Raw genomic sequence first — 21,480 nt, forward strand, 5'->3', positions numbered from 1 at the left:
GTTTCGGTTGCATGGGTGGGTGACATAAACATATACCACCCATCAATATTAAAGTCTTTAACCTTTAAATGCTTCCTTTTCAGTCGGTTTACAACCTTTCTATTTTTTGTATCAAACGTTTCCCATTTATGTGATAGTCAGTATTTGAAATATATAAATATATATGTCTTTAGGTAAAGTTATATCCTTTTAGGGCGAATCATCTTTCATCTTTCTTTCTTCGGACTTTCGTATTTACTACGTCAATCATGCTATTTTCAGAGCTTTTACTCCGTTTTGCGCCATTTTGCAGTTTCCTTGGGTAACCCGTTACCCTGTTCAAGTAAGCGGCGTAACTCCCGTCATAGACGAAGTTTTTCTCAAAACGGTTTGCCCGATTTCGTCTAAGTCCACGGCCAACGTTTTGCATTTCGCCAGTTTATTAAAGGTGCGAAATCTGAGGGACGGAACTATGTTTACTCGAATCGTGTGCAAAATAAGGCTCAAAGGCCAGGAGACTATTTTATGGGAGATTATTCGCACCTTAGAAAAGATAAAAAAATCTGGAAAAATATAAGAATGAAAAACTTCATAGCATAAGGAATTAAAGAGATGGAATCTAATTAAGACTAACAAAGGCACTAAAATAAGAACAATGATAGCAGGTTTAACTGTATTAAGACTTAGCTCCATTAACGGCTCTGGCAGATAAGCCGTTTCAGCGTACTAATTCAGCTAAAGCCTTCATCATTATATATAAATGGGCGAATCACCTTTCATCTTCTTCCTTCCTTTGGCCTTTAGTTGGGTTAAAATCCATGACGTATATGGGTTTGTAGAAGGCATTAAAATGTCTGAATGCACGTGTAAAAGAACATTTTTATTTTATTTTTATTTTTTGTATTTTTAATTACTATGGACCTATTAACAACACTCCCGGTCTTTGACGTATGCCTTCTTCCAAAATAAAAACAAACAATAAGATGAAACATGAAAGCAAACACAGAAGGCTAAAAGCAAACTGATGTCATAAAAAAAAAATATCCATCCATGTAAGAATTTAAGCACCTTAAAGCTTGAGACACGCTTGTTATGTCTAAATGAAACATTTTCAAATTTTACCATTGGCACGACAATAGTCAAACCATCTTTTTTTTCCCTTCCTGTCGTAAGACTGGCTCAGGAGACTAATTAATATCCTTTTGTCTGTAGAATAATCTGTAAATGATGGCAAGCGAAAATTTGTCTCCATTTTTGAAGGTTTCCTTCGTCGCATTTTACGGAACTGTTTTCTTGCTATCGTCCCTTGGAAACTCCTGGGTGATCAAGACCTGTTACAAGAGCCTGAAGGGAAGACATCAGTTTCCTCTGATGTGGCTCGTGGCAAATTTAGCCTTTGCGGATCTACTGTTTACTTTTTTAACAGTTCTCAACGTCATCGACGTTTCATGGCACTGGGTGGGTGGTAATATCACTTGCAGACTTCATGGATTCCTCGTTGAAGCAACGTACACGACTTCCATCACTACACTGGTACTGATTACCTTCCAAAGACTGAGAGCCGTAACAGACCCATTAAACGCAAGAATAAATAGCTTGTCAAGTAAAGAACAGGTCAAACTCTCAATAGTTTGGTTTCTGTGCTTAGCTGTTTGCTCTCCCTTACTGGACATATACCGTTTGGAAAGGAGAGGAAACGTTCACGTTTGCGTCAACAAAACTTGGGGAGACATCGGTCGACAAGTATATTACAGCATGCACGCAACATTCTTCTTTGTGCTTCCTTTCTTGTATATGATTTTCACGCAGACACTTATTTCCCGTGCTCTGCGTTCACGAGTTGTCCCTTCTATAAACAACTCCTTTATCGAAAAATCAGTTCAGCGACACAAGAAAGTGGCGAAGACACTTCTGGCCTTAACTATAGCGTTCGCGATTTGTTGGTCCCCTTTTATGGTAACTCGAACACTAATTTATTTTCACTTGGCTACGCCGGGAATTGTTTGGAGAGCATCTCAACTTTTGATTTGTCTCAATGCCGCTTTAGACCCAATACTGTATGGATATTACGGGGGAAATCTTAAGTCTGCACTGAAAAGACTTGTGAAATGTGATTATGCCAGAAAAAGAGATTCTAATCACACCAGCATGTTTATTATTCGGTCGAATGTCTCACGATTTGCCAGGGAACACGGGCAAAGAGGGCCATAAAAAGACATACCGAGCGCAAATTTCACCATACAATCTCTTAATGCTTCATGCTCCATGCATAAAGACTTATATTGTTGGCAAGGGGTTTTTGGTTTGGGATCTTTTGGCCAGGCCTTGTTGGGCTGGGCAATTTATTTAAAATCAGCATAGTAATCTAAGAAATACCCAAATATAGAAGACCTGGTCCCAGCAATGGTGAGGGCACACCCGCCATCTACAAGAAAGTAAGAATACGGTGGGGGGGGGGGGGGGGGGGGGGGGAGGGGAAGATGATCTTGTTTCTCTTGAATTAGTTCGCGTAAGAGGCCTTAATTACGCCTAACTCCTGCACTGGATAAGATCTAGAGAACTTCTCAGATAGCACGAATGCCCCAACTCCATCGTGGGAAATACATGGCTGGGCATGTCACAGTCCGTGCAAATCCATTTATTTCCCCTGGGCAATAAATTCCATTTACCTGAAGACTCTTTAGTTTTAAGGCCAAGCAGGATTATTTGAAAAAGAAACAACAACAATTGCTGAGTCCACGATCGAGGATGACTCTTTGATTAGTTCAACAATATTTGCAAAGTACGACGCCATCAGATTACAAAGAAGAGCGATAAAAGAGATATCGTCAAAATTTGACAATATAAAATGACAGGTTTCCGCTTTTTGTGTTTCTTAAGCATAATCTTCTTATTTACTTCGATGAGTGAACGTTTTAGGGGCTCCGCAAATAGTCTTTCTGAAACTGACATATGTTTATCATGACATATGTTTATCTTTTAAACGAGAACGTGACTAAGCAATAGACCTTTTTCACTTGTACATTTTGTTTTCCCAATACAGATCATGTGATAATACTCAAGAGGTTTGGTCCTTTGTTTTGTTCATTAAAATGAGTGCATGTAAGCATGAATATGCCTGCATGCACTCTATTTAATGAACAAAACAAAGGACCAAGCCTCCTGAGTATTATCACGTGATCTGTATTGGGGAAACAAAATGTACAAGCGATCACGGTCACACTTTAGACTATAGAGAACAAATACACCTTATTCCAAAATGGCCGCTGATTTATGAGGATTCCTTTGAATTTTAAGCTTAATAGTTAGGCATCAAGGGCTTATTTGAATTAAAACAAAAGAATATTTAAATGGCAGCCACTTTGGAATAAGGTGTATGAAGACCTTTGATTGCACCTAAACGCCACGTTGGCCATGTTGGTGGAAAGAACAACAGCGAAAAGTCTTTTGGGAATTTGATTCTATTATTATGCAAAACTTGAGTTACATTATTCTATTGTTTTGGCACCAACATGGCCGTCCTACGTGAGTGCAACACGTATATAATTGCCATCTTATTTTTAACATAATTGATGCTAATTTAAATTTCTCAACTTGATCAATAATCTGTTCTCAGTCTTCTTAAAAATTACCAAGAAAACGTAGTTACTGCTTTTCAGATTAAGCTTATACCGTCGTAAAGGCGCGCTAGTCGAGTGCGTATGCAAAAAGCGTAAAAACAAAAAAAATCAAATGGTGCGCATTTATGCATATTACCCAGAGGCCCCTTTCCCGATAGTCCCAATAACGTTTCGGGTCCGAAAAGCCAAACTGACAACCGCTTGTTTTGGAAAACCGAACTTTTAACATGTTTTATAGGTAACAAAAAAAAAATACTGTGAAGTTTGACGACTTAAATCCTGTCCGTTGACATGCAAGGGAAATTTTGACACCCGAAAATGGCCCGTAAAGTTTCGGGACTCTCACGAAACGGGCCCCAGGCCCCAGTTCAAAAGCCGATTAGCATTAATCCGCAATTAAATGCTAACCCAGATTTGAATTTTGGCCTTCAAAAAAAAAAGGCATTAACATCGTGATTTTATGCTGAAGAAAAGCAAACATCTGATTCAAAGTTGAAGGCTAAAAAACTTGTGGAAACTAACTTTCCAGTAATCCAAGATTACCGTAATCGGGTTTTGAACAACTGGGCACAGTTTTTTGATTGCATGCATGCAATAAAAGGGTTGAAGTTACTACGAGAAAGTGTACACGCGCGCGTATAGGGGGTCAAATAAAACAAAACCGAACTTAGCATCTACAAGTTTTATTCTGCCAGACAAAATTCTCTATCCTACATGTAATGAAAAATAATTTATGAATAACGTATTGGGCTACGTAAGTATATTTCGCTTACGTTGTACAACGAAAGCCAGCATCCTACGGCTGGATCGGCACTGGAAGTGTTGAAATACACCTTTTTCCAAAATGGCCGCCATTGAGATATTCCGGTTTTATTTCTCCAGCATGGCGGATTTTGCACCATGTGATCGTTAGTTGCAAAAGGCCTATTGTACTCTCACTTTGTCGTTTAAACTTCAAATTTAGTGATTTCACGTTGTTGTATTGCAGATTACAGCAAAAATATGAGATAAAATGCTTGCCGCAGCTGCAGCATGATTGTTTTGTTTTTCCTCCTTTCATTATTATTATCATTGGGCCATCTTCGCTCCTCATGGGGAGCATAGAGCGTCAACCATGGACCTCCTCCTGACTCTATTTTTGGCAGTTCTCTTTGCCTCTAACCAAGTGATAGTCTTCTTGGCGAGCTCATCTTGCACACTCCGCCTCCAGGATTGCCTTGGGTGACCTTATTATGTTATTCTCAGGTTTCCGTAGCGTATGCCCGATCCATTTCCACTTTCTTCTCTTGATGCTTTCTTCTATACGACTCTGATGTGTCCTTCTCCATAGTTCTTCGTTTGAAATGACCTCTGGCCAATTATGTTCTTTTTCTGTAGCGTTGTCGTAGTCGTAGCCATCGCACTCCCTGGTGTGTCGCAGAGTACGGCAAGGAATGAACGAAAACGTACACGACATTTTTTCGACCGATTGTATGAACGAAATAATTTTTTCGTGGGCCTGGCGCTGAACGTTGTGTAAGCAGTCATAGGTCTTTGAACTCGGCTTTCATCGGGCCTATGGCCCTCCGAAGACGAGGACGGCTGCCAGAACGTTATCTAGAAATATGTAAATATATCTTATTCGATGTTTTGGTGTGTAGTATCGCTCAGTATTTTTATGAGTTGTGCTGTATTTTGAGGAGCCCGCTAATGCTTGTCAAAATACAAACAACGAGCAAAGGAGACTTCCAAGTAAAAATAAATATTCTTTCCAAAGTGAAGGCGTGCCCCGGGTTGAGTACCCAAAGCGAAAGGTAAAATTATTAAAGAAAAATAAATGTTCTTTAATCACCGTGGATCTTTGACAGGCAATCTACTCAAGCGCAAGAACAAGGAACATTAGCAAACTCAGCGAGATTCTTGATCGTTGAGTAGTTCTTTTTAGGGAAAAAAACACGAAACAAGTAAGAATTAACGATAAAGGAAATGTAAGAATCAAGAAATGTAATCGGCATTCAGTGTAGTTTCGTGAGGCTGAAAACAGCTCTACTCTTGGCCCTTTTCCACGGAACCAGAAATGGAGACAACTGTACAATCTATCTAAGCGAATGTATAAACCCGGCAAGGCTAACTACAAGGCGACACGATAAAAGAAAGAAGATGTATATTTTTTTTACTGGAGTTCTGGGTGTTTAAATTGTTTTACGTTACGTCATCGACGCCATGACAATAGGTGCAGTTGCACGGGACACTTTTACCGTGGTAAATTGCCTTTTTATCACGGGAAACTGTATTTAGTAGCGTGACCGACGCTTCCAGAGGTAAATTTCCCGTGTTAAATATCCATGGATACGTCAAAAAGATCAGTGGAAGCGCCCATGACATTTAACGTGGGAAGTTGGAAGGGTGTTTTGATGCCCGAGGTACAAGAGCCAATTGCTATGCTGATGAAGTTTTGATTAAATTTCCCGCCAATGAATTGCTTGAGATCTCGTTTTACCTCGGTAATCTTCGTAACGTGTGACCCCTAGTTAACGCGGTATACTAAAACTCAAGTGTGAGGCACCGCGGGATAATTTACCATGGGAAATGGCATTTACCATGGTGAGTGTAACCGCACCTAATATATACGCGAAGACAACCGAGCATGTTATATACCTAGCCTTTCACTCAACATAACTAGCACTGTGATTGGTTGGTTCTTAGTCACGTGCCCCTGATCAAATTCAAATGTATCCTGATCGGGATACAATTCCACAGTTGTTGTCCGCTCCGGATGTTTTGCTGCGATTGTTGACGGAAAAGTGTAAATACACGACAAAGCACTTAATGTTGGGCCCCTCGGGAAACTAGTTAGTTTTGTTTTCCCTCGAGTCCTGATGTTTCCCTCGACTTCGTCTTGGGAAACATCCGGACTCTCTGGAAAACAAAACTAACTGTTTCCCTCGGGACCATACATCAAGTGTATATTATTACTGCGATTTTCATAATTCTGTGGAATCTCACCTTTAGGCGCTAAGCTCCAAACTGCGTTTTGGTATGGAGGTATAGCTACGAAAAAATTCAATGATCAGTATTTGAAATAAAATCGTCAAAGTCATGAATGCATCAATCCAAAGCTGAACGGCAACAAGCCGATTCTGCAAATGGCCATCACGGAAAGAGGCAAAACAGAAATAGCCATAACTCAAACAACCATAACGCAAAATATCAAACACGTTACAAAACGTTGGGGGATATTCCAAAGTTTAATTTTCGGCTGAAATAGTACCTTTTTTAACTGACTTTTGGTGAAAATTCGGCAAAGAAGTCTGATCAATGTAGTTGTTTCTTCCGGAAATTGATCTTTCCCCCTCAACGGAGTCTTAAAAGACTGAAATCATATGCTTTTTAAGTGCTATAAGAGCGGCTGATTTTGTAAGCAGTAAAGCAATCTTAGCCGAGAAAGCTTAAATTGTAATTTAGGGGTAATTTTCGACCACATTTTTCGGCTAAAATTAGGCTGCCAGTGATAACTTTCTGACAGAGGGAAGATTTTCCGTCTTAAATAAAGAAAACTTCCCTTAATACAGCCTAGCGGGTTCGGAAATTTCTGAAGCCAAGCATTAACATCATTTTATTAAGGGAATATTGAAACCAAGATTACTTAGTAATGATTTTGGAAAGTTGTCCGAGGAATTTTTTGCCTGGATTCGGAAATTTCTGAAACCAGTATCCACCAATCTCATATTTTAAGAGTGGTAAAGCATTTCCAACTTACAAGCTGATCTGAGTGGGCGATGATGGGTTCAGAATTTTCTGAAACCATCTGGCCGGAAATTGAATGGCCATGTATATGTTTTCTTTTGATCACTTTAGAGCCATATTCCAACAACGTGCAACTGTCATTGGTTTCGGAAATTTTCGAAACCAATGGCAATTCTTGTTGAACCCTGTTCAAAGGTGGTTTCGAAAATTTCTGAAACCAACGCTGAGCAAATAGCTTTCGAATCACCCTTGTGTTCGAGGGTGGTTTACTTTGCGAAAAAAAAATTACCCTCAAATAATAATTAAAAAAACCTAGGCTATTTTAATGTATACTGACAAAAACCGACAATGGTAGCGGAGACGTCTTTAGTGGGACATTTTTTGCAGTCACCACAAGAGACTTTCATTCACACATCAGCACCTAAATAGAAAGCCAAGGCACTTCAATCTTGCCAAGTCAATTACATTGATAGTGATAAATGAATTATAATGGAGAGGTGAGGACAAAATTTAATAAGCTAACGCACCAAATTAATACCAGGCCAAGCAAGCCGTTCCCCTGAACTGCGATGCAATTTTCCAACAGTAAGTCAGCCCCTCGATGAAAATATTCCCAAAAATTAAATTAGGTTATTGTGTTTTGTCTGGCGCCGTAGCTAAATAGAGGCGAAAAGTCCCTTTGTCTAAAACGATATTATTCACGATCAGTTTCCCACAAATTGAGCCCTCACTAGCTGTCGTTAGATAAATTAATCTCAATTCAGATTTTTCGATCTCGAATACTCCTGCTGTAGATATTTTCTTACTAGTAGACGGCAAGAGTTTATTGTCATCTGACAGAGAAAATGAACAAAGGATGATACACGTTTTAGGAAGCTCGTCTATCCAAGGACTCCAGGTTCTTGGAGCATTTTGAGGCCTCCACTTTCCTTCGAAAGAGCCTTGCCAGTAATGAATCTTGATGCTTTCTTCTTCAACTTCCAACACTTCTCCAATTACTGGCACTTTAATTATCGCAGTCATCTAGGTGAACTGTGACAAATGTCCCCAATGTAATTTCGGACATTCAGTTTTCTACAGTCAGGACAGGATTTGCTCTTTGTGCTGGAGGTACATACCTTCCTGTGTAAACCTAAAACAGCAAAGCAAGGGGTTTACCACCTATATATCTTCGTGTTGTGTCCAAAAATGATAGCAGGTTATACTGATGAGCACGTCTGGAAACTCTTTAACTGAAGAAATTTTGCTGCTTAAAGGCTAATAGCTATCTGCCAGTACTGGTTTTCTGTAGTTAAAGGGAGATTACCATGCAGTGCCTGAGTTGATAGCTAGGTGACATGCAGTAATCGACAGTAAAGTATTTCTAGAAAACAATTAACTGAGTTTTAAGGATAACCAAACTTTGTGGAACTTACTGAGCGGGTCTGGTATGGTTTCGTTAAAGCGTCCTCAGTTCATCTTGGACAGGGACCAAGGTCACGGAACTCATTCTGCCAGTTATAATTTATATGTAGCACCTTAACCCCATAGGTATGACCTATGTTGTTGTTTGTCAGATAGAATTTTTTTTTTCTTGTGGCATTTGTTTATCCAATTTGTGAACACTTAGGCACAAATGTTTGCTTAAATCTTTCATGTGTCGTCTTGACAAATTATTTTCGTAACGTCTGTTTAAAAGACGGAGAAATGAGTGGATCGCACGAATTGTAAAAATGTTTATTTTCAGAAGAACGATAAATCACACAACTGTTTAATTAATCATGATTTCACTTTGAGCTTCGTAATATCATGCACGTTAACATACATGTACTTGACCTCGGTTGAACAAATCCGTCAGACAGACACTACACAAATCGACCAGGCTTGATGTAGCCGTAATTTTTATCATCAGTCTTTTGTAAAAGTAAATGGTATCTCAGACAAGCGATTTTGACTTCTTTAATGGCATTAAATAGACCAAGAACCTCGACAAAAAGCATTACGCATAATATTTCCCTATACTTTTTTTAGCTTTGAAAATTTCGACAGGCTTTGAGTTTTTCCTTCCATGTTATTTTCAGTCTTTCTTATCATTGACTCTACAAATTCTTCGGGCGTCTGTTACCTTTTTATTAATTTGTCCACTCCTCTCCAATTAGTATCGTCCTTTGCATTTTGTATGTGGCTGGCACTTGCAACATGAATACTTACAAATGTTTTTGTAATCCACAGTATTTGACTACCCTTCTTTTGACCTCTTTTGTCAATCAACCCTGGCTTAACGCCCTTATCATCGCAGAACATCTTCTCCAAATCCGGCCATTATAAGTGGTCGCACCCCTAATGTGACATCTTCAATACATAACTTTTATCCCATCCAACTTTGATCTTTGGAAAACGTTCTTACAATCACCTATTTTCTTATTTTTATCTTGAGATTTTCACAGCATTAATGCACCTCGTGATGAGGATGTTTTTAATATTAAACCCTTTTTCTGCTTTTTCGTGGCACTCCTGTTTAACCTGAACACAATGTTGACCTTCTTGTGATAAAATTCACTTATTGTGGCTCCTTGAAAAGGTAGATGTTCTCGAACAGAACTTTGCTGTAATTCTGATATATTAGAATCGAAATAGAGAAATACTGTAGCCCCAACAAAGACATAGACATTTATCTTTACGGTGGCTGTCTTGCAAGCAGGTAGTGTCTGCAAACAACAACAGAGTGCCCACTTTAGTGATTGTTATTCAAGGCAGCCTCGGGCTGTGCAATTAACGTCTATTCGATTTGGAGCGTAGAGAGCAAAAAACTACGCGGCAGGATTTTACTATTATGAAACCATGCAATTGCAGTACGTATCATTTTACCTTGAGTTTCGATGACACTTTCTCCACTTGCTCCTCCTTGCGTCATTGATTCATGGGAATCTTCATCAAGTTCTTCTAATGGCCTGAAACCCATATCATATCATCCTCATCCTCTTCACTTTCTTTCAAGCCACCCTTTTCTCCATATTCCTCTGGATCACTTTGATCAGAGTCAGGAAGGAACAGTGAGCTGGATGCTGGGCTGATTAATTTAGCAGAAAGCTGTGATGTTTAATTGCCATTTAATGGAGGCGAAAAGTCACTTTCCGAGTCCGGTTCCAGGCAGGCAGGATGACGAGAAAGGAGAAGAAGGACCTGGATTTTCAAGTTCGCTACTTGCAAGATTCATTTGAGACAGTGTAGTGCGTTAACGCTCTAAGATACGAACCGTGCGGCTGGCCTCTGTGCGTACCTCACCGTTGCATGCATGTCGCCAAATAGAGTGACAACCGGAAATATCGTGAGAATATGTGGTTGAGTTTATGGTGACACCGAATGGTACTTTACGGGAATGAACATGCAACGACCTCAATTTTTTTGTGCGAATAAAATGTAAGGAATCTTGGTCTGTAAGAGGTTAGGAAATCGCTGCTTGCGAGATTCACTGGAGGCGATGTAGTGCGTTAACGTTAACGCTCTCAGAAAATTACCGTACGGCTGGACTCTAACCCGACTTAAACTAACAGTGCGTACTTTCATCGATACATGGCGCCAAAGAGGGTAACAACAGGAAATATCGTGAGAATATGTGGTTGAGTTTATTGTGACACCAAATGTTACCTCACGATCAACATGCAATGACCTCAATTTTTCTTTTGTGCGAATAAAAAGTGAGAAATCTTCGTCTGTAAGAGGTTAGGAAATCGCTACTCGCAAGATTCACTGGAGAGGGTGAGGTGTGTTAACGAGTTCAAATCGTATGTTCGTATCTCCATTGTTGCATCCATGTCGCTAATGCGAGTGACAACCGGAAATATTGCATTGTCGATAATTTACCGATAGCTGAATTTATCATGACACCAAACGGTACCCTTGCGGAGATGAACATGCAACATAAAAAATGATGCAATGCACGAGTTTTAAGCACAAATAAAAACTAACAAATGAAGTATGAAACGAAATTTGATAAGCCGAAAAAGAAGTTAGATCTTTGATTCGCAAAGCCCTCCACCGCAAGGTGAATGACCCATTCAATCTCAATGACGTTGATAATCATGGGTGGGAATTTCTTCTGTCCTTCTGGCACGAAAAAGAAAAACTTGAGAAGTGGGAGATACTAAACTTTGTTGAAGGTTTTTCGTAACCCGGCGATTCATGTTTGGTTTTCAAAAGCATGACAAACGCTTAATGTCGAGAGGTAAGACACAGGAATCAGTTGCATTATATTTTTCCTTCTTGGAGCAAGGAATGTGATTCCTAGATATTTCCTGCGTAAATGAAACGACATTGTTTTCCGCACGCTATCTTGGTTCTTGCGTGTTTTTACAAAACCACGGATTCTCAACAGGAGCAATATAAATTGGGGTGTCATTCGCGTATCGTTACAGACTGTTCTTAGCCGAGGTGTTAATCAAGGATCTTGTTTTTTTTTCCAAATTGTAGTTAAGATATTTTTTGCAACGAGCGAAATTATGAGCAAAGGTAAAAATGGTAAGAGCGACAGACCCGAGACAGGAAAATGGTGGTTTAGACTTAACGATATTTATACAAAAACGGAAAGGGACATTAACTGGCGGCAAGGAGATGGCAAATGTTATCGCTGTTGCTGAAAGTTCGGATACCTCTTCTATTAAGGTACATTGCTTACTTAGTTTTCTGAATACTGTACAAAGAACGAGAAGAGAAGTGACATCATTGGCTTATTCAGGTCTTTTCATTCTACAGGTCATGTTCTCCAACCTATCTGCCGGTGTAAGGCTACAATTGTAGATTTAGGCAAATTCGACATCCTTGCAAACGATTTTTCGAAACAATTTATGGATTACACTGTTTCCAGTCGTCAGTTTGCTGACAGATTTAAACGGATTCAAGAAAGCAACCAAACAGTGGATGAAAGGCCATCACTTTCGTTTTCTCCAGTGGTTTCAGACGTTGGTTTCTCAAGGGGGATCGCAAGATCGTACTAACGAGCCAAGTTCTCACGCTGGCAAACGGAAACCTGGCTTGGAGGTTAATGAAGAGCCCAGAAATTCGAAGAGAGCAAGGGTAGATGACCACCAAAGAGATGAAACAGATGGGGCGTGTTTCATCAAAAAGTAGAGAGAATGTTTTCTATCCCAGGTATGTTGAACGTGACTATCGTCGTAGCGTAATAAGAAACCAGCTCACTTATCATCTATTTTGCGAATTACTGCTATCGAAATGCTCAAATATTCATTTTGTGAAATACAGGTTTAACTTTCGTTTCGTTTCCTCTCGTTTTGCAAGTTACAGTAAGCCGTTTTAAACAAATGAAAACCTTTTAATATTCTAAGTAACAATGTAGTGGTTTTCACCTTGACATAAATTCTATAATCAAAATCGAGGTTTTATAATTTTTTATTTGGACTACTTTGACAATATAAATCTAGAATTGACCCTTTTTGTAAGTTTCCAGTGCCGTAGCGTCTTTCGTTTTAGAGCATTTTAAATTTCCGAGTTTTCACCTTGCGTGACACACTAAGATAGTGACTGTTTGGTTCAATTTTCAATTGTCGACATATTTGAAGTATTGGGAGATTGTGCCTATAAGTGTGTATACCAGCTCACGAGAGAAAAGAAATTGTTTTCATTGCAAAGTGAATTCTAGATGTATCGGAGTAAATTCTAGTTATAGTGTAAAAAGAGAAAACACCCCGTGCAAAACACACATGCAACAAAGGAGACTTTTGTCTGATTGGTTGATTGTTTTGCTTGTACCCAGGTTTTTTCACGCGCGCGCGCGCGCGCGAAATAACAATCAAAATGGCGGCCAAAGACGTCTTGTTCGATTACTTGCTCTAGGGATTTTTATAGCAGCAGCGACGTGTACACCTTTGTTTCTTTCGGAATAGCGGTAGTTCAGTGGCAGAAGCTGATTTCTTTTAAGTCTTTCACTTTCGCGTGATCGATTTTTCGTCCGTGGCTTCATGCACAATTGATTTTTCCGAGTTAAATGTTGTCATAGATCGATTGAGGTGGTTGTTCAGCCGAGGCCTTGCTGTCAAGTCTGCTAAGGTGTGATGAATTCGCTATTCCTTTTGTTTTATTTATAATCTCAAGCCATAAGTTAGCGCAGCCTATTAAATGTTCTTTAAAAAATTGGTGTATTGTATTTTCCTTCTTGTCCACAGAAACATTATACGAAATGCCAGCGTTGTCAACGCCTTCTTCACCAGTTCCTACAATGTACTAGTTACAATTAGCAACGTGTGTGGAGGATTTACTAAATCGCCATGGATTGAAATCGGAGGGTAGATAATAAGGGTACTGTAGTAATTTGTAGGTAGTTGATGAATGTGCCAGCTATTGTTATTTCCTATTATTCTGAGCCTTTTAAATTCGCTAGCTTTTCAGAAAAAAATATGTATTTTTTGTGCTTGTGGCTGGAGAAAAATGTACTAAGCTTGTACTTCATGTTGATTTAAAGACAATAATTTTGAACCTCTCAATGATGACTTCAATTAGGCATTTCCATTACTTTTCCTATTCACGTGCAAATGCTGCTATTTTGTTCCTACTTTTAGGTTAAAAAGCCCCCGATTTTCTCATTTTCTGACCATTTTACTCACTTGACACCCTGTAAATATTTGTTTAAATTGTACATCATGTGGTGGGGAAACCTCTGCAATGCAGCATGCCAAAAAAGTGTAGGGAAGATAATTTATTGTTTAACTATTGTCATTAATGTGCCAACCAGAGGCTCGCTGGATGTTGAAACAAAAGGTTCTTTTGTTCCTGTGGTTGGCACATCAATGCTTGTCATCAGATATCTTCCCTATATATAGATGAACTTCTAATTCACAATAGCTCTGAACTACCAAGTGTTTATTAACTTTAAATTTAAAGAAAAGTAAATATCTTATCATCAATCCTCATCAGTAAGTAAATTTCAACTTACTTCCTTCATTAAACTTAGCTGGTCAATTCCTTGAACCAGTTTCAATCTTAAGATACGTGGGTATGATATCTATATTGGCCATCACCTTTCCTGGCATGATCATATTCATTATATTTGTAACAAAGTTAGTAAAATTAATGTATTAATGTCATAATCAAGGTTAAGCGTTGTCAGTAAACATTGTCTAAACAATATCTTTTAGTATAAATACACAGGTGATTATACAAAATCGCGCTCTCATTGGCTTGCTATCTCGGATTATCAGCCGATAATCACCTCGACCGACAAAATGGCTGCCAGTAGTCGTTTTGCCACTGTAAGTGAAGATGATTTCGTGTTGAAATGCTTTTTTCTTCTCTTTTTTGAAATAATCACCTGTGTATTTATACTAAAACAATTATTCACCTCAGGCTCAGTGATTATCGGTGAATATTCACCTCAACTTCGTCACTGTGAATATTCACCAATAATCACTGACCCTGAGGCAAATAATTGTTAATTATTCACTTATTTAGCGATATTTACTGTATGGCTCAATGTTGCAGGGTAGTGATTATGAAAACCCAATGTCACAGCTGATAAAATTCAAAAAATAAAGTTATTATAATCATTCATGATGTTCCCCCATCCCACATTATGTTTCCTTAGGTCTATTGAAATTTCACGATATTGCTAAAATGTACACATTTATTTGTGCACGATTGTCTTTGTGGCAATAAGCCATGTAATTTTTTCCATATTACTGGTTTCGGAGCAACATAATCATTCAACTCAGGATGCATCTTTGTAGTATTTATTTCTTCATGCTATAGCCAATGTAAGAAAATTCTGCCTATCTATTATTGGAAAATACTTTTGGAATGACTTCCCCTTTATGATCAAAACAGCACATCTAAAATCCTATTTTAAAAAAGCAATTTTTGAACACTATTTTGCTCAGTGCTGATTTCCTTACCGGTACTTGCTGGTATGTACTCCGGTATTATAAGTCTAAATATTGCAACTGAATGGGATATCCTGTTCTGTAGATTGAGTACTACTTAAAGTTAAGAATATAATATAATTCTTTCTCTGAGATTGTTGTTAATTTGAATGTATTCACATAATTTATGCATTACATTCACAAATGTTTTACCTGGTTATGTCATTTTGGAATGTATTTATACATGAATCAGTGTCAATCTCCTTTTTAGTAAAGTTAACTATATACCATTTATTTCTATTAGTGGTATAGTGTATATAATTACGTTATCTGTAATAATTTCGTTTTTTCCCTCGCCTGAAGCAGTTTATACAAATGTAAATAATACTTTGCCTGAGATGAGTAGGTAAATTTTATACCAAGAAAACGTGTAAGTGCATTGTAAATAAATAAATAATAAATAATTTAACTGCAAATCAGTGTCAATCTCCACATTTCTGCGAAAAATTAGTATTTGATGTATCCACAATGACTGGATAGCATTGAGGGGACGTCCTATGACTGTTCTTCCAACAAACAACTAGCTCGAAGTTGCAGATTTCAATAGGACAATAGGCTCACTTTGCTGGTCGCTTGTGCGCGCCTTGCCACTTTTAAATTTAAACTGTTTAATTTAAATTATTCTTCTGATATTTGTGTGTCGGCTGTTAAAGGCGATTCCCGTATCACGAAATATTTTCTAAGATTTGGCCACGAGAACGGATGAGATGCCGACTTGAGTCTCGTTCTCCGAGTTAGAATTACTTGTGCGCGTCATTTCATCAACTTGAAACTCTCGCAGCTTAGGGCAATATGACAAAATACAAATTGAAAAAAGCTTCAAATTTAATGCTTTTTCAGTGGTTTAATTTACAGACGTGAAAGTGTGCCATGTCAAAGACACAATAGGGCAGAGCGAGATGATATCATAACAAGATTTGGAGCCATTTTGTAGACAACACCGTGTCACACGAAACCTGCTGTGTTGAGCCTTGCCACTTTTAATGACAATTTCTTTACACAAATCTTTTCTATGGTTGTTGGGCTTACTGCAGCAAGCGGGAATTCCCGTATCACGGCCTATGACAAAAGTCTCGAAAAAGGGAATTAAAATATTTTTTGCCAAGGAAATTTAAATTATCTGGAGCACTCGTAAAATAAAGCCTTGCGTCTTGGCGTCATCTGCTCGCTTCAAGATTCAAAATCAGCCCTATTTCTTCTCCAGAACAATTACCGACTCAACTTCGACCATGTGGTTCAAAATTTCAAGGTTGGGAAGCTTTATAGCGAATTGAGATGTTCTTCACCAGTGGGCTGCCATTTTCGAGTCCATCTTGTTAGCCGATTTACCGTTGTCCTCGCTTCAAACGCCAGTTTGCCCATATTTTTTAATGTAAACTCACATTTCAATTTGAATCCGACTTACTTTATTATCAAACAGCACTCCATTCTGAGTTGAAGTCTCTTAAATAAGGAAAAACAACGCCAGGAAGGCAAAACTATCCTCTGCTCCTTGCCAGTTCTGCAATTCATCGCCACACTTTTGACTCGCCATCTTCGCTTCATTTGTGATCCTTCGCCGTATTTCGCGTTGTATTGAACCAGTGTCAGTCATAAAAATAAGGTAATGCCCAAGTCTTTCAAATGACTTATCATTTTTGCATTCATTGTGTGCCGTCCTTTTGGAAACATGCGATGAATATTAACGATGACAGCACTACATCCGCCATTTCTCATGTTCCCGCGTTTCGAATGAATTTGACTGAATTTCAAGGGTTTTTCGGGGTGATGAGGCGCATGCGCAACATTAGTCTCCTTTGTTCACACATGCATGTGTGAGGAACTTAATGCGGAGTTGCCGAAAGGAATTCAAATTTTTCAGTTACTACGTTCATTGCAACAGCTCAGAGCTGCAATTGCTTTTTACTGGATTTATGTATGTTAGACTAGCCAGGGTTATCATTCTAATCTTCTAAGATGTATTCACTAAACAAATGTAGGCCAAGAATGGTCACTCAGCCTCAGGAAAAATACATTTAACGGCCACTACTGAACTAGTAAAGTAGGATATAAATCAGGAATCAAAAATAATTAATCTTAGAGAGTTATCGAACTCACCGATATAAATATATCAGTCCTCTAACTCTCTCTAAGTAAATAAATTAAATCACACGCGTTTCGAACGTGACACTTGAGATTATGTTTGTTGCGAAGATCGTCCACGTTCTGAGGTAGAGTTACGTACTGAGCAATAAGATATTTCTTTGTCAGTTTATCTAGCTTTTATGGGCAAGAATATGTGCTGATGTCAGGCAACGAATACGTGTCAAAGATGACGTTACAAATTTCAATTAACAGCTTTTTCCTAAGATGTTTCTTGGTTTTATCATTTTTAGCATCAGCAGCCAAGGCAAGTCTCAAACGCCGGAAGAAATGAGTTGTCGTGGATTCAGACGAGGAAACTTTAATGAGTATAAGACAAAGCTTGGAGCAGGATTTGCTTGAGGAAGATAACAGTGAATAGGCGAACACCGTTAACGAATATTAAATTTCGAAATTCATGATTTAAGTGTTTTCTTCTTTGAACGGATATAAATTCAATGCAACGTTGTAAATAAATTATTTGTGATACTGGAGAAGTTATGCCGTTGTCTTAATCCTATACCATAGAGAATAAGAGGGATTCCGCAAATTTCTATAACAAGTTGTGTCGCGATTAATGGTTCCGGGAATTTTTCAAACCAGTAGCACATTTACCGTCACATTAATCTTAGTGCAAAGGTTAGTGGCTCCAGTGTCTTTGGACATTGTTAGGACAATTAACTCGTTTCGGAAGTGGTATCGGAAATTTCTGAAACCATCTATCATTGAAGCTGGTTTCAAAAAATTTCGAAACCAATAATCGCTAATTTCCCTCACCTTCACGTGTGGTCAGCTGCAGGGGTTTCAAAAATTTCTGAAACCGGCAGTGGTTAACTGCCCTCGTTTTTAGCAATAGCCAAGACAAACTGTTTCGGAAATTTCTGAAACCAGTAACGGGTAATTGCCGCTCCTGTTAAAGTTATGGTGAAGACAGTGGTTTCGGAAATTTCTGAGGCCAGCCTTCACAATGTCTTCCAAAGTTATTTTTTCGAGCCACCCACAAATGGAGATGACATGGTGTACGACTGAACGCTATCGTTCAAATGAAAGTGAATGGTAAATACTTGGACAAAAAGTGGACGAGAGGGATTTTCCCAGCCGAAAGGACATTTTTGGCGGCCAGATAATTCACTTTCCTCGAAATATCAGCCGAAAATTAAAATTCCGTCAAGGATTCAACACCGACAACCGATTTTTGTTAACTTTAGAATATCCCCCAAGGTTTTGGAACGTGTTATCAGTACACAATTGCAAATATCAATACGACACAAGGCCAAATCGTACCAATTCATTTCATAAGAAAAAGTTGTTTAACAGAGATGTAGCATGAAACTATGATATGGAAATGTCCCTCAGTGTATACAAACGAAGGATGTGAGAATGAAAGGAATTTATATATTTGAAGTGCGGGTTGTACACCAAATGTAGAAGTAATTCTCGCACTTTTAAAATAGGACAATCTCATTGGACGAGCGAAGTTGTTTGACATCTCTGCAGCCAATCAGTATCAGGGCGGCAAATATATTTTACAGCCCGCACATTTCCCGTTTGGCCCGCAAAAAGGCGCGTTTTACAGAGGGCAGTTTGTCATTTGGCCGCGAGTATTGATAGTAATAGATATTTTGATCGTCACTAAACATTCGACATGTGTCTGAAAACACGTGTTGCAAAACACCAGTTGGTAATATTCTTTTGAGTCTAAGGCTGGTGGGTTGCACGTTTTAGATTGCTTTCATTTCGTTTGACGTAATTAAAACAGCTTTCTTAATTGCTAGCTAGCGCCATTAGATTGTCCGACATGATTGCACAATGAATTCACAAACATTGGTTACAAACCACCTGCTCGGAAAGTTTTTTAAAATCCTTCACAAGCAAGACAATTTTATTCCCTGTTGTAAATCGGAAAATATTAACTCGGTCTATATTAATGTACAACAAGGTTCTATTGAGCGTGTAAAACTCTCAATTAGCTAACAAACATTGCAAAGTACTGCTTTCTAAAAGGGAGTATTTTAGACTAGTCTTCAAAAATTAATAAGAAATAGACCATGAAAGTTCCATTTCGTCTGGTTAGAAGTGCCATATGTTCGCAGCGTAAAAGGAATTCAAAAGGAACGGTGACCAAAGGTTCCTGTCCTGAACGAAGGAACTCAAGTTGTAAAAGAGATCTATTTAAAGAGCGCTGTGAGCTGAGCATTAATCAGCCATTGCAAAGCGCTACTTGGCTGAGAGAGCTGTGTGATACAGGAAATGCTAGATTTATGAGTCGATGCCCACATCAACGTGTAGAGGAAGAGACAATCGATGATTGCGAAGCCAAAACTATAACAACGGGACGCCCCTATCCAAACAAAACTGTTTTCTGGCCACTTCAGGATGCTTTAAATTCATTTTCTTTTATTACCTTTAATTAATTATAATTTGCGGTATATTTATTTTGGCACAATAATCTTCGTTGTTTGTATGCAGCTGCATGAGTGTTGAGAACGGAACTTTTCTCCGCCAAATCAAAACCAACATTGCCTTCTCATTTATCTCGTAACTAAGTTCTTCCGACTTCCTTCAGAGGTCATATCTGTCAGAATATGCGACATGTTTTTGCGTACATTAATCGAGAACTGACTACCAAGCGAACTAAGAAAAAGTGCTGAAGGGTTCCAATTATTAATTGCCATACAGCTAATGTGAGAATCACAAAGATTTAAATTGCTGTGCCATAGAGAAGAATAGATCACTATCTCTATTTTTCCGGCGATACGGCATCGATACGAAGAATATTAAGACAAGGATTGGAAGCCTTCGGACCGATCTTGTCGATAAAAAAGGAACCTTATCATTGCTCTCAGACGATGACATCATGTTTGTATTGTTTTATATACATTTGACCCTCGCTGTTTCCCGAAATGAAAACTGGCACTCAACGGGAAATCGAAAATCAAACAAATAGCGAAATCCATTGACAGTAAAGGCTCAAAGCACAAGACAGCACCATATAAATATTTACGTACAGGAGAGTTCGAGTTCTTCTCATTCGCCCATTCAACTTCAATACGCATCAACGAAAAGCTGTTAAAAATGCTCGAATTTATACACGCCTTGTCAATTTTCGTTTGCTAAAGATTAATTTTTCAGTGCCACCAGAAAAACGTTATTATATAAATGTTTATTAATATATATCTTTCTTCCATAATGGCAACAAGCGATGATTTTTCGCCATTTATGCAAGCTTCCTTGGTCATAATTTACGCCAGTGTTTTCTTGATGTCCATTGTTGGTAATGTATGGGTGATCACAACCTGCTACAAGAGCCTGAAACGCCAACATTTTCCTCTAATGTGGCTTGTGGCAAATTTAGCCTTCGCGGATCTACTCTTCACTTTTTTAACAATTCTGAATGTCATCGATATTTTCTGGCGTTGGCTGGGTGGCGATGGCACTTGCAGACTTCATGGATTCCTCGTTGAAGCAACGTACACTACTTCCATCACTACCCTGGTTCTTATTACGTTCCAGAGGCTAAAAGCCATAACAGATCCGTTCAACGCCAGGATGAACACCTGGACAAGGAAAGGATATGTCAAACTCGCTATAGTTTGGTTTCTGTGCTTGCTCGTTTGTTCACCTTTAGTGGATATATACCGTTTGGAAAGGAGAGGAAACGTTCATGTTTGCGTCAACACAACTTGGGGAGACATCGGTCGACAAGTATATTACAGCTTGCACGCAACATTCTTCTTTGTGCTTCCTTTCTTGTATATGATTTTTACGCAGGCACTTATTTCCCGTGCCCTACGTTCAAGAGTTGTCCCTGCTATAAACAACTCTTTTATCGAGAAATCGGTTCGGCGAAACAAGAAAGTGGCGAAGACACTTATGGCCTTAACTATAGCGTTCGCGATTTGTTGGTCCCCTTTTATGGTAACTCGAACACTAATTTATTTTAACTTGACTACGCCGGGAATTGTTTGGAGAACATCTCAACTTTTGATTTGTCTCAATGCCGCTTTAGACCCAATACTGTATGGATATTACGGGAATAATCTTAAGTCTGCACTGAAAAGACTTGTGAAATGTGATTATGCCAGAAAAAGAGATTCGGATCTCCCCAGCATGTTTATTATTCGGTC

At 38.7% G+C, this 21,480-nt stretch overlaps 2 protein-coding genes and 2 long non-coding RNA genes across 4 annotated transcripts in view; 3 read left to right on the forward strand and 1 right to left on the reverse strand.

Annotated features, from left to right (window-relative positions):
• Positions 1 to 1,089: 1,089 nt before the first annotated feature.
• LOC138008692 (QRFP-like peptide receptor) lies at positions 1,090 to 2,260 on the forward strand. Its single transcript, XM_068855998.1, has one exon. The coding sequence runs from the start codon at positions 1,204 to 1,206 to the stop codon at positions 2,188 to 2,190; it is 987 nt and encodes a 328-aa protein (XP_068712099.1). The 5' UTR covers positions 1,090 to 1,203; the 3' UTR covers positions 2,191 to 2,260.
• A 1,093-nt stretch (positions 2,261 to 3,353) lies between these two features.
• On the reverse strand, positions 3,354 to 11,510 carry LOC138006686 (uncharacterized). Its single transcript, XR_011123924.1, has 3 exons — positions 10,173 to 11,510; positions 6,585 to 8,457; positions 3,354 to 5,195 (listed from the first exon to the last, which is right to left on the reverse strand). It is a non-coding gene; the product is annotated as an uncharacterized lncRNA (long non-coding RNA).
• Positions 11,511 to 11,550: 40 nt separating this feature from the next.
• LOC138006687 (uncharacterized) lies at positions 11,551 to 17,886 on the forward strand. The gene is made up of 3 exons (XR_011123925.1): positions 11,551 to 11,966; positions 12,057 to 12,452; positions 17,608 to 17,886. It is a non-coding gene; the product is annotated as an uncharacterized lncRNA (long non-coding RNA).
• A 1,389-nt stretch (positions 17,887 to 19,275) lies between these two features.
• Positions 19,276 to 21,480, forward strand: part of LOC138008693 (pyroglutamylated RF-amide peptide receptor-like) — a 2,801-nt gene continuing 596 nt past the window's right edge. The window contains exon 1 of the mRNA XM_068855999.1: positions 19,276 to 21,480. This exon is cut by the window's right edge and continues 596 nt beyond it. Coding sequence (XP_068712100.1) covers positions 20,513 to 21,480 — 968 coding nt within the window. The 5' untranslated portion in view covers positions 19,276 to 20,512.

Source organism: Montipora foliosa, chromosome 6 (genome assembly GCF_036669935.1).
Source record: "Montipora foliosa isolate CH-2021 chromosome 6, ASM3666993v2, whole genome shotgun sequence".
In the NCBI taxonomy this organism is placed as follows: Eukaryota; Metazoa; Cnidaria; class Anthozoa; order Scleractinia; family Acroporidae; genus Montipora; species Montipora foliosa.